The sequence below is a fragment of the Oncorhynchus masou genome, chromosome 16 (genome assembly GCF_036934945.1).
Source record: "Oncorhynchus masou masou isolate Uvic2021 chromosome 16, UVic_Omas_1.1, whole genome shotgun sequence".
In the NCBI taxonomy this organism is placed as follows: Eukaryota; Metazoa; Chordata; class Actinopteri; order Salmoniformes; family Salmonidae; genus Oncorhynchus; species Oncorhynchus masou.
In genome coordinates this window covers 12,034,674-12,047,263 of record NC_088227.1, presented here as the reverse complement: position 1 = coordinate 12,047,263, position 12,590 = coordinate 12,034,674, and the positions used below count along the sequence as shown (strand labels likewise).

At 42.9% G+C, this 12,590-nt stretch overlaps 1 protein-coding gene across 1 annotated transcript; it reads left to right on the top strand.

Annotated features, from left to right (window-relative positions):
- The first annotated feature begins 81 nt into the window (after positions 1–81).
- LOC135557474 (denticleless protein homolog) lies at positions 82–11,551 on the top strand. Its single transcript, XM_064990744.1, has 15 exons — positions 82–237; positions 576–701; positions 801–893; positions 1,123–1,184; positions 1,295–1,415; positions 1,789–1,854; positions 2,257–2,372; positions 2,484–2,557; positions 2,834–2,937; positions 3,198–3,302; positions 4,674–4,786; positions 6,546–6,635; positions 7,855–7,993; positions 8,254–8,921; positions 9,055–11,551. The coding sequence occupies exons 1-15, from the start codon at positions 186–188 to the stop codon at positions 9,139–9,141; spliced, it is 2,016 nt and encodes a 671-aa protein (XP_064846816.1). The 5' UTR covers positions 82–185; the 3' UTR covers positions 9,142–11,551.
- Positions 11,552–12,590: the final 1,039 nt, after the last annotated feature.

Below are 12,590 nucleotides of genomic sequence, written 5' to 3'. Positions count from 1 at the left end.
CAGGAAGTATAACATTTCCAACCAATCAGCGAGCGCGACGCAACATTAGCGGGAGATTCGTCTCTTCTTTCAGTTCATTAGTTCGCGGGAAAGGGGGGAAACAAACAGAAGATCAAAGCACAGGAATTGCTCCGACGAATATATATATTTTTTTTAAATCGTCGGGCTTCGGCTGAGTTAGAGAAATGCTTTTTCGCTCCATTGTTGAAAGAGGAGTCCGTAAACGGAGGCGCAATGGTAAGAATGTTAATGTGGACAGTAGTCTGCCTTCAATGTTTCTCGGCAGCTATAGTACAGATAGAACAATGAGAAAGATATTTGGCTATAGCTAGCTAGTTAGCCAAAGTTAGTTAACTAGCTCAGCTGTGTTTACTTCAGCATTGTTGGCTGCTAGGCTGGCCATTTTGTGATGCGAATGAATGGATGGATGGATGGATGGATATTGTTGTGGGGAAGTGGCTAGCATTAACAAATAGCTATGGAGGTCCTTGGCGGTTCCTGTGGATGGATATCACACATGGTTTTTGCTGCATGTTTCATAGTGGTTGTATTTGTTGTTTCCTCTTCTCCACCAGACCTCAGCCCAAAGTACCCGTTGTCCTCTCTGCTGAACGGCTACCAGTGTGCACGGCATGATGAACACATCTCATACGGGAAAATGGGGGTAGCCGTGCCCCCTTTTGGATGCGCCTTCTCTACAGGTAATACAGGAAGTACTCTACTGTATGCCTATGAAGGCGTTAACCATGAACCGATGTCCTGTTTTCTTCTGTTAACCACTTCTTTTCCTGGCGTTTTAGCTCGAGGGTTGCAGAGTGTATTTGCTGTGGCCAACGAGGAGGGTGTCTTGAGGCTCTACAACACAGATAACAGACAGAGTCCAGTCCTGAAAGGTAACTTATCACCTGAGTGGCAAAACCACATGACCAACAGAGTAATGCAAGCATCTTGCTTTTTGGGCTGAGACAACAGATGATATGATAATGCACCCATATTATGCAGACCGCCTAGCCATTGCAGCTCTCTGAATCTCCAGCCTAGCTTGCCTTGTTTTAGGACCCTAACTCATTAAATGTCATGATATGCCAATTGGGGTATAAACTTTATTTTGCTATTCCATAGAATGGATGGTACACGAGAATGCTGTCTTTGACCTTGCTTGGGTGCCAGGGGAGGCTAGCTTGGTGAGTAGGATAAGTTTTCCCTGATTGACCACTGTGTGATGTGAAACAGACTACTACTTTCTATAGACGTGTTAGAAGATGCATGATAAAATGTTGTGTATTTCCATCAGGTGACTGCATCAGGTGATCAGATGGCCAAGCTGTGGGACGTGGCATCGGGGGAACTCCTTGGCAGCTTCAAGGGGCACCAGTGCAGTCTCAAGTCTGTTGCATTCACACAGCAGGAGAAAGGTAATTTTCATATCAATTCAATAACTTTATTGTCCTAGAGCGGCAGCACATGATACATTAAAAACAAAGCCATATATATATATTTTAAGTATGTTTCCTGAATGCAGAGACATGGCTTTGAGTGTATGGTCTTTCAGATTTCTTGTGTGTTTGTGTGTGTGTATATACCCATGCCTAAAAGGTTTTTTATTATAGGCATCATCACAGAACAGCTTGACAGTTCATCTACCGAGAACAAAACTCTCCTTAAACAGCTGCTGCAGAGTTTCTGTTTTTCACCAGGGGAGCCTGTGCTTTTTAGGCCAATGCACACTTTGTTGTTTGTGTCCGAAAACTTCTTAGTAACCATGCAAAATTCTCTCTTCTCCAACAGCTGTGTTCTGTACTGGGGGCCGAGATGGGAATATTATGGTCTGGGACACCAGGTGCAGCAAAAAAGGTAAGGACAGATATGAAAGTGATGACCGTTTTCTTTAGTGTAAACAGTATGTTTGAAATCGATAGGTTAGTCGTTGCATATTTTGGATCTTAAATCTTTCAAAAGTTACAATATTTCAGTGAGTAAAGCAAGGACTTAAATCTTGGGTAATTGTGCCAAATGCTCTAAGTTCTAGGCTGAGATGTGTTAGAATATACACGTTACAGGCAAGTCTATGGGCCAAATGTCCCCTCCAGAAATTCAAAATCCTAATTTGTCCAAGTGATCAGTCACAAGAAAATCTGTGCACCGGAACAAAGTTCCTTGTTACTTGTTGCAGACTGTTGACAGATGCTGCGATACCAGTTATGTGTGTCTATCTACGAGAGATTGAGTGGGTAATGGTGTTTGTTTTCACTTCAGATGGATTCTACAGGCAGGTGAAGCAGATCAGCGGGGCTCACAATAAGATGGATAGAAACACACCCTCTAACACGAAGAAGAGACGCCCAGGCACACGTGGCATGGCCCCCTCTGTGGTTAGTAGTAAAACTGATCCAGTGTCAGTTTTATTGTTCACTTCATACTGATTATAGTTCAGGACTGGGATATTAAGAACAAATCTGAAATCTGTTCTCCATGTATTGTAGGACTCCCAGCAGAGTGTCACTGTGGTGCTGTTCCGTGATGCACACACCCTCATCTCTTCAGGAGCTGTTGATGGGTAAGAAATCTGATGTGTAATACTGTAATGCTACTGAGCAGTGCTGCGCTGCTCTGGTTACGTACTGCGCTGGCCAGTTTACGTATCTGACACAGTTGCTGAACCTGGCTGAAAAGGACATTGAAAGGATAACATCTGAGCCAGTATGGTTTGGATTGGCACGATGGTGTGACAAGCTTATTAAAAATCTAGATGACTGTCATAGGGATGTACGTGAAGCCAGCACCACAAAGATTGATTTTTACTTTTGAATTTGATGTTTTTCATTTTAACCAGGATAATCAAGATGTGGGACCTTCGGAAAAGCTACACTGCATACCACCACGACCCCATACCGCTCCAGGTGTACCCGTACCCAGGCTCCAGCACACGAAAGCTAGGTGGGGTTTCTCAAACATGACTCATATTCTTGATAATTGTATCCTTCCTTGGAATAGGCTAATTTCTTATACGATATTACTGGATTGGTGAAGCAACTGTCTGGAACTCATCCTTTCATCAAAGTAAAGTAAAGATCAGTGAATTCTGTAAAGGAATGAAGGAAGCAGTTTACAAGTATTCAAACATGTTGTTGTTTAAAAAAAGTGTTTGTTTCATAGAGTAGCACAAGTGTAGGACCTGACCTGTGTTCTCTGGGTAGGTTACTCTGGGCTGGTGTTGGACTCCACTGGCTCCAACCTGTTCTCCAACTGCATCGACGACAACATCTACATGTTTAACGTCAGTGGATTGAAAACCACTCCAGGTAAACAAATGCCCTCTGCATGTCATTCTATAATGATTTAGATGCACTATTGTAAAGTGGCTGTTCCACTGGATGTCATAAGGTGAATTCACCAATTTGTAAGTCGCTCTGGATAAGAGCGTCTGCCAAATGACTTAAATGTAATGTAAATGTAAATGTATATGGCCACGTCCATCAAAAGCATGGCTGCATTCAGCCCATGACTTTGTTTTATGGCAAGTTACTCTAATGCATATGTATAGTCTCCCATCCATTCACATTAAGCTCCTGCATGCCATTACATTTTTTTTGTCACTACCACTGTTTTCCACCAGGTGGGGCTGTACACTACTGTACAGTTGAAACTATTTTATTTATGGGAAGCTGTCAGATAGGCAAAAATGACATACTTTGGGAAGATTTATTTGCTTGAATAGCTAGTTCAACTGCATGTGCCAACACGTCATAATGAATGTGGCTACTATCATTTGGCTAACGTCTCCTCTCCTGAAACTATTCCCCAGGTCATTGCTGTAAATGAGAATGTGTTCTGGTCAACTTACCTGATAAAATGAATAACAATATAACGTGCCAAACAAGTATGGTATTAAACAGTCTTTACAATGGTCCAGAGGTTGTTAAACAGACAGGTTGGCTACAGTGTATACAGGAGACTGTCTGACTGACAGAGATGAGAAACACCTCAGTGTTTGTGTTCTTAATGAGTCATCTAAGCCTGGGATGTGTTCATTAGGACATGCAAAGGAAATGTTTTTTTTTTTTTTTAGTTAATGGAAAGCAAAAATGTGCGGTTCTTATTGGACAAGTCAAGGTAGCCCTTCCCTGTTTTACTCCGCTGTCTACTGTTCGGTGCCTAATGAATGCCACCCTGGTATTTCTACCCACTAGCTGAGACTGGGTGCTGCACTGCTGGGTGTGGGGTCTTTATTCCGACACTAGTCAAGAATGTAGCCCAGGGGGCTCTAACTTACAATGTGACCAGTCCCTTGACCGAACAGGAAGTAATATGTGTGTTGACTGGAGTGTCTCCTCAGCAGGGCTCTACAGTGCAACCATTTTACATGCATGTGTGACCTGGAATTTTTATTTAGGAGCACCATTGCAACTAGAAAAATTAAGGATTCTAGCTTTAATATTGCAAATATTTGTCATTGTGCTCGTGCATTTCTTTGTGTGCACCTACTTTTTCAGCTTGGGCACAAAAAATTGTTCTTAGTTGAGCCCTGCTCCTCAGGATATTTGTTTAGTTATGTTGACCACTTTTTGTGAACTCGCCCTGTGTACTCTGAACAACAAATGTTGTTCTGGTGGTTTCAATGTCTGGTTATGTGCACATTATTTCTGATGTTCTAGCATGTCTTTCTTTTTCAGTGGCAGTCTTCGCTGGTCACCTCAACTCCTCGTTTTACGTCAAGTCCACTGTTAGCCCAGACGACCAGTTCCTGGCTAGTGGCTCAAGTGACCATCATACGTACATCTGGAAGGTGAGCTGACATTTAGATTTACCCAATCCAAGGAAAACCTTTGAAAAGCAGACTGATGGACGATTGCCAACAAATTAACATGCTTTGACTATTTAATAACTATTACAGTGCCATGCGAAAGTATTCGGCCCCCTTGAACTTTGCGACCTTTTGCCACATTTCAGGCTTCAAACAAAGATATATAAAACTGTATTTTTTGGTGAAGAATCAACAACAAGTGGGACACAATCATGAAGTGGAACGACATTTATTGGATATTTCAAACTTTTTTAACAAATCAAAAACTGAAAAATTGGGCGTGCAAAATTATTCAGCCCCTTTACTTTCAGTGCAGCAAACTCTCTCCAGAAGTTCAGTGAGGATCTCTGAATGATCCAATGTTGACCTAAATTGACTAATGATGATAAATACAATCCACCTGTGTGTAATCAAGTCTCCGTATAAATGCACCTGCACTGTGATAGTCTCAGAGGTCCGTTAAAAGCGCAGAGAGCATCATGAAGAACAAGGAACACACCAGGCAGGTCTGAGATACTGTTGTGAAGAAGTTTAAAGCCGGATTTGGATACAAAAAGATTTCCCAAGCTTTAAACATCCCAAGGAGCACTGTGCAAGCGATAATATTGAAATGGAAGGAATATCAGACCACTGCAAATCTACCAAGACCTGGCCGTCCCTCTAAACTTTCAGCTCTGATCAGAAGACTGATCAGAGATGCAGCCAAGAGGCCCATGATCACTCTGGATGAACTGCAGAGATCTACAGCTGAGATGGGAGACTGTCCATAGGACAACAATCAGTCGTATATTGCACAAATCTGGCCTTTATGGAAGAGTGGCAAGAAGAAAGCCATTTCTTAAAGGTATCCATAAAAAGTGTTGTTTAAAGTTTGCCACAAGCGACCTGGGAGACACACCAAACATGTGGAAGAAGGTGCTCTGGTCAGATGAAACCAAAATTAAACTTTTTGGCAACAATGCAAAACGTTATGTTTGGTGTAAAAGCAACACAGCTCATCACCCTGAACACAACATCTCTACTGTCAAACATGGTGGTGGCAGCATCATGGTTTGGGCCTGCTTTTCTTCAGCAGGGACAGGGAAGATGGTTAAAATTGATGGGAAGATGGATGGAGCCAAATACAGGAAGAAAACCTGATGGAGTCTGCAAAAGACCTGAGCCTGGGACGGAGATTTGTCTTCCAACAAGACAATGATCCAAAACATAAAGCAAAATATACAATGGAATGGTTCAAAAATAAACATATCCAGGTGTTAGAATGGCCAAGTCAAAGTCCAGACCTGAATCCAATCGAATCTGTGGAAAGAACTGAAAACTGCTGTTCACAAATGCTCTCCATCCAACCTCACTGAGCTCGAGCTGTTTTGCAAGGAGGAATGGGAAAAAATTTCAGTCTCTCGATGTGCAAAACTGATAGAGACATACCCCAAGCGACTTACAGCTGTAATCGCAGCAAACGGTGGTGCTACAAAGTATTAACTTAAGGGGGCTGAATAATTTTTCACGCCCAATTTTTCAGTTTTTGATTTGTTAAAAAAGTTTGAAATATCCAATAAATGTCGTTCCACTTCATGATTGTGTCCCACTTGTTGTTGATTCTTCACAAAAAAATACAGTTTTATATCTTTATGTTTGAAGCCTGAAATGTGGCAAAAGGTCGCAAAGTTCAAGGGGGCCGAATACTTTCGCAAGGCACTGTATATCCATGCATTTTATGTGTCTTAACCTCCTATTTCAGATCTCTGACCCAAAGCAGGCTCCTATGATGCTTCAGGGCCATAACCAGGAAGTGACCTCCATCGCGTGGTGCCCAACAGATTTCACAAAGGTGAGAGCTAAGATTTTGTCTATGTTCACATAGCCAGCATGATTTCAGATGGTTTGTGTTAAGAATGTTATTCTTATCAAATCAAACTTTGTCACATGCGCCGAATACAACATGTATAGATCTTACCATGAAATGCTTACTTACAAGCCCTTAACTAACATTGCAGTGCAATAAGCATGAAGAACATTTTTACTGAAATAAACTAAAGTAAAAAATAACAAGGCTATATACAGAGGGGTACCGATACAATCAGTGTGCGGGGGTACTGGTTAGTTGAGGTAATTTGTACATGTAAGTAGGGGTGAAGTGACTATGTATAGATCATAAACAGAGAGTAGCAGCAGTGGGGGGGGGTCTCAATGTAAATAGTCCAGTGGCAATTTGATTAATTATTCAGCAGTCTTATGGCTTGGGGGTAGAAGCTGTTAAGGAGACCTTTGGTCCTAGATTTGGTGCTCCAGTACCACTTGCCGTGTGGTAGCAGAGAGGAAAATCTATGACTTGGGTGACTGGAGTCTCTGACAATTTTGGGGGCTTTCCTCTGACACTGCATATTATATAGGTCCTGGATGGCTGGAAGCTTGACCCCAGTGATGTACTAGGCCGTACGCACTTCCCTCTAATGTCTTACGGTCAAATGCTGAGCAGTTGCCGTATCAGGCGGTGATGCAACCGGTCAGGATGCTCTCGATGGTGCAGCTGTAGAACTTTTTGAGGATCTGGGGACCCATGACTGTCTTGGTGATGTGGACACCAAGGCACTTGAAACTCTCCGCCCGTTCCACTACAGCCCTGTTAATGGAGGGCCTGTTCGGCCCGCCTTTTCCTGTAGTCCATAATCAGCTTTTTTTGTCTTGCTCACGTTGAGGGAGAGGCGGTTGTCCTGGCACCACACTGCCAGGTCTCCGACCTCCCTATAAGCTGGATTTTAGAACGTTCATCCTGTTGCTTCCAATAAATACACATTTTGTGCTGCTTTTAGATCATTTTTGTGTCCCTGGAGCAAATGTTCACGTTGTAAATTGTGCCTTTGCCATAAAACAGAGTTGTGATAGTTGAAATGGTCAGGAGGAGATGTAGGTTTTGTAGCCTAGGTAGACCAGACTGAGAGCTGCGTTCACCATTGAAACAATGATGTGTGCAGCATTCAGTCTGGCTTAACCAGGCTAGGTGAGGTGCAAATTGGGGCCCTGTGTAATCTCATGCTCTGTCTTGTCAGATTGCTTCCTGCTCTGACGACAACACCGTAAGGATCTGGCGTCTGGACCGGGGGACGGATGGAGCAAAGTCCTCTGTCGGAGAGGCCAATCTGGTGGGCTGGGCATGTCCTAAACCTGCCACCACCGTGTCCATTCCAAGTGAGTATCGCTACTGCTGCTATTTATCAGCATGACATTTTTGACATGCCGATCAATGAGAGAATTGGATAGGACATTAATAAAATGGCCTGATGAAGATGGGGAATATCTGGAATTTCGTATCCAATGCAGCGGTTACCATCCTTAATTGTTTTTACTGGTCTGTGTAGCCAAACGATAACAAAGATGACTACCTCCAATGCTTCTTGAACAAGCGGAACTCTTTGGATTGAAACTGAAACTCTGCTTCTCTCTCTAAGGGCCTTTGAACCACATGGAGTCCACCCCAGCCAAGAGTCCCCAGGCAGGGAGTCTGGGGGCCCTGTCCTCCCCCCAGCCTGCCGCCTGCTCCAGTAGTAGAGCCGACGTGCCTCTACCCTCCAGCACCACCACCGCCTCCACCCTTCAGGGTGCTAAAGCCACCCTCCTATGCCAGAAAACACCCTCTTCCATCAGGAACTGGTTTTCCCGAACCCCTGGGTCTCCTTGGGGACAGGTCACCTCTCCTCTCCACACGGTGCTCAGCCCCCAGAGCCCAACCGGTACTCCTCCCTCGGAGAGGAGGGCCAAGCGCCGACTGGAGACGGGTGACTGTGGGGCAGCAGGGGGCTGCGATGGTGCAGAGGAGTGCAACTGCATTACTGAGCTCTACCCTGCAGCCAAGAGCAGCCGAGGACTGGCAGGCATGTGCTGCCCCAGCCAGGAGCCACCTCAGGCGGGCACAGAGAGGAGTGAGGCTTGGGAAGGAGCAGACCTCCAGGTGGAGGACCCATCCACACAGGCAGACAAGGAGAACCACTCTCCAGGTGGGGCAGACTGGTTGTCAGTGATGAGCCAGAGGCTGAGGAAGGGTGTGGGAAACACCAGCAGCATTCCCAGAAGCCCCATTGCCTGCAAGAGGCGAGATGGCAGGATGCCCACCTCACTGGTATGCACAAGTTGACCTGAAATTAGTGATGTTACAGTATGACCAGGATTGGCTTCCAATGTAGAACAAACACTGATGGCTCTAACTGCATAATATGGTACCTGTTGTTATTTATCTTTCTCTTCTCACTCAGGCAATGCGCTCTCCCTCCCAAGCAATGCGCTCACCACGATCCATGCAGAAAATATCCTCCTACTTCCAGCAAAAGACTTTGGAGTAATCAGTTTGGATTGAAATTGTGCTCTCAGTGCTGAGTGAGAGCACAATTATATGTATTTTAATTGGGATCACTGTTCAACCGAAAAATATTTTTAAAGATGCATTTATACAGTATCAGTCAAAAATTTGGACACAGCTGAGCTGCTCATTCAAGGTTGTTTTTTTTTCTTTTTTTTCTACTGTTTTCTACATTGTAGAATAATAGTAAAAACCTCAACTATGAAATAACACATGGAATCATATCGTAACCAAAAAAGTGTTAAACAAATCAAAATTTATTTGAGATTCTTCAAAGTAGCCACACTTTGCCTTGATGACAGCTTTGCATTCTCAACAAGCTTCATCTGGAATGCTTTTTCAGCAGTCTTGAAGGATTTCCCACATGCTGAGCAAATGTTGGCTGCTTTTCCTTCACTCATCCCAAACCATCTCAATTGGGTTGAGGTTGGGTGATTTGTGGAGTCCAAGTCATCTGACGCAGCACTCCATCACTCTCCGTATTGGTCAAATATCCCTTACACAGCCTGGGGGTGTGTTGGGTCATTATCCTGTTGAAAATCAAATGATTGTCCCACTAAGCCCCAACCAGATGGGATGGCGTATCACTGCCGAATGCTGTGGTAGCCATGCTGGTTGTGTGCCTTTTGAATTCTAAATAAATCACTGACAGTGTCAGCAGCAAAGCACTATCACACCACCTCCTTCGCAGTGGGAACAACACATGCAGAGATCATCCGTTCACCTACTCTGCATCTCACAAAGACATTGCAGTTGGAACCAAAAATCTCAAATTTGGACTCATCAGACCAAAGGACAGATTTCCACTAGTCAAATGTCCATTGCTCGCTTTTCTTGGCCCAAGTAAGTCTCCTCTTATTGGTGTCCTTTTAGTAGTGTTTTTTTTGTTGTTTTTTTTCAGCAGCAGCAATTTGACCATGAAGGCCTGATGTTATGCGGTCTCCCCTGAACAGTTGATGTGTCTGTTACTTGAACTCTGTGACGCATTTATTTGGGCTGCAATCTGAGTGCAGTTAATTGTCCATTTCTGAGGCTAGTAACTAATGATCTTATCTCTGCAGCGGAGGTAACTCTGGGTCTTCCTTTTCTGTGGCGGCCCTTATGAGAGCGAGTTTCATCATAACACTTGATGGTTATTCATATTTCTTCATTTTTCACAGGATTGACTGACCTTCATGTCTTACAGTAATGATGGACTGCTTATTTGAGCTGTTCTTGCCATAATATGGACTTGATCTTTTTGTTTAACACTTTGTTGGTTACTACATGATTCCATATGTGTTATTTCATAGTTTTGATGTCTTCTCTATTTTTACTATTTTCTACATTGTAGAATAATGAAGAGAACCCTTGAATGAGCAGGTGTGTCAACTTTTCACTGGTATTGTAGATATGTGGGTTGATTCTTAACCTCAATGGTTACAATATTGCGTATCCTTAACAGGTTGTTCGCGCAACATAGAAGACAAACTTTTGAGTTTCCTCGTCTCATGTCTTTATATTGTGCATTAACTTTGTATACTTGGTGTGGCTTTTTCTGCCATCAGTTTATTCATTTGTACAAGATATTGTATGAGTTTTGTGAAAATGTGGATTTTGTGTGTGTATATACATTAACTTTGATTATTGCTTGTATAAACTGACTTTAGCCAAAGTTGCTTTGTCTTTCTGAACTTTTCATTGATTAAATACCATCACCTTGGCATACAACTTTGGAGTGGTACAAATCTAGGATAAACTTTTCCTCCCTTAACCATTAGTAGGTGAAATTCTTCACCTTACCGTTCATGTCATGTTTGAATTCCAGTGTTGGCTCCCCATACTGAATAATTACCTGTGTCACTACCATGTCACGCTACAATTCATGAAGTGACCATGGGACTGGAATTAGTACTGCAGAAAGCATGTCCCCAGACAACAATACTTGTAAAATAAAAAATGTTAAGAGGCAACTTTGTGTTGTTGGTATTATAGAAACATGTCTATGGTACTGTGTACTGCATTTCTCATTAGGTTTACAGCCCCATGCAATGCTGTTCATCAGTAAAAGGTTTCCAACACTGGTCTCCAACCTGTTTTTACTGTATACTTTGCCCCTCTGTTGTTTTAACCTGACACCAAAGGTTATTTGTCACATGCTTCGTACACAACAGGTGTAGACTAACTGAAATGCTTACTTATGGGCCCTTCCCAACAATGCAGAGAGAAATAATAGATAATTAATGACATAATTTCATTAATTTAGCAGACTCTTATTCAGAGCAATTTACAGGAGCAATTAGGGTTAAGTGCCTTGCTCAAGGATACATCAGCAGATTTTGCACATAGTTGGCTCTGGGAAGCACACCAGCAACCTTTCAGTTACTGACCCAATGCTCTTAACTGCTAAGCTACCTGCCGCCCTCATTATTAAAAGCAATAATAAACACAAATCGTTTTGCGCTGTGTTAATCGTATTTTGACAAACAATTAGATAATTATTTATCCTTTGTGCTGAAAGGAGATTTGGAATGCATGATAGTTTGTATACCTGTCAACCTGCAATGTATTTTTCTCATGAGAACATTTTCTTCTGCTCTCTTCATGTGTTCACGTGCAAAGGTTAGCATGCTACTAGTGCTTGAGGGCTTACATTCAGAGAATCACATGGGGTCAAACCACTCACTTTGCTGTAATAACCTAACGTAGTAGGTGTAGAAAGACCCCTGAGCAGAGTCCCCACTTCCAATTTTCAGGGGAAATGGAAGTTACTTTGAAAATAGGCCCTCTGTCCCTGAAAACCATCAACATCCGTTTTCTGAAAACACTGCTAAGGGTGTTGCTGTAAAATGTAGGGGACAGGTTTATGGCCCATGCTATCTGGGAATCCTTGGGATGTCCCTACCCGATTGAAGTTGAAATTTAAAAGGGTTACGGTAAGGGTTAAGGTTAGGGTAGGGACTTCCCAAGGATTCTGAATAGCAGTAACCACACATTTGTTGGATGCTACAGTGTGGCCTGATGGATAAAATCATGATGTACTTGCAAGTGCCTGGCCTCAAAATAATTACTCACCAGTATGATCTGAAAAGACAATTGTGACTTTTTTATTTGGATCTTAGTACAGTATGTATCTAGCCTATATATAAACGTTAACAGCTTTTCATTGGCTGAAAGTTCATTGCATTATATTTTAAACAGGGCCTCCCTTACGTGAGTCGGGTGCCCCGTTCAAAGCCCATGCGATGTAGCCTCCAAACAAAAGTGACATAATTCAGGACGTATAGTAATTTGTACGATTATGTGTTTTAGCGTGCATTGTGATTGCTTTGTTAGACACTTCAAACATTTATTTTGAGGAAAATATATTTTGAATGTTTCTGGACTGCACGATGCTGCCTTGTTGACTTAATGATCGATCGGCACAGATCGATTTGGAAAGGCGCTCCTCCC